This window comes from Microtus ochrogaster, unplaced genomic scaffold, assembly GCF_000317375.1.
Source record: "Microtus ochrogaster isolate Prairie Vole_2 unplaced genomic scaffold, MicOch1.0 UNK8, whole genome shotgun sequence".
Classification (NCBI taxonomy): domain Eukaryota; kingdom Metazoa; phylum Chordata; class Mammalia; order Rodentia; family Cricetidae; genus Microtus; species Microtus ochrogaster.
In genome coordinates this window covers 199664-200223 of record NW_004949106.1, presented here as the reverse complement: position 1 = coordinate 200223, position 560 = coordinate 199664, and the positions used below count along the sequence as shown (strand labels likewise).

At 75.5% G+C, this 560-nt stretch overlaps 1 protein-coding gene across 1 annotated transcript in view; it reads left to right on the top strand.

Moving 5' to 3' along the window:
- The first annotated feature begins 202 nt into the window (after positions 1-202).
- Fam117b (family with sequence similarity 117 member B) overlaps positions 203-560 on the top strand; it is a 52726-nt gene continuing 52368 nt past the window's right edge. Inside the window, 1 exon segment of the mRNA XM_026788830.1 lies at positions 203-560. This exon segment is cut by the window's right edge and continues 109 nt beyond it. Coding sequence (XP_026644631.1) covers positions 215-560 — 346 coding nt within the window. The 5' untranslated portion in view covers positions 203-214.

Sequence of the window (560 nt, the reverse complement as noted above, 5' to 3'; positions counted from 1 at the left end):
ACTCGCACGCACGCCCGCCCCCCTCCCGCCACGGCCAGCTTCCTCCGCCGCCCGACCCCTCGGGGGCGGGCCTCTTTCTCTTTAAAGAGCCGACGCAGCCTCGGGAGCAGAGCGGCGCGCAGCCAATGAGCGAGGCCGAGCGGCTCGAGCGCGCTGACGCCGCACCAATCAGCGGCGGCGGGGGGCGGGGACACCGGAGGCGACACTATTGTTGATGAGGAGCCGCGGCGGCGGCTGCATCACCTCGTCGCTGGCCGCCGCTGCCCGCGCGCCCCCCGTCCCCGAAGTCAGGCTTCGTCAGCCGCCGGCTCAGGCCTTCCCTCGGGCCCCGCGTAGCCGGGCCCCGCAGCCCAGCACCCTCCCCACGGCGCTCGCGGGCCGCTTTCTCCGGGGCGGGGGGGGGACCATGTCCCAGCGGGTGAGGCGCAATGGGTCTCCCACGCCCGCGGGCGCCCTCGCGGGTGGCGCGGTCGGCCCGGCCGGGGGCCCCGGGAGCCGCTTGCAGCCCATGAGGGCTACCGTGCCGTTCCAGTTGAAACAGCAGCAGCAACATGGCAGCC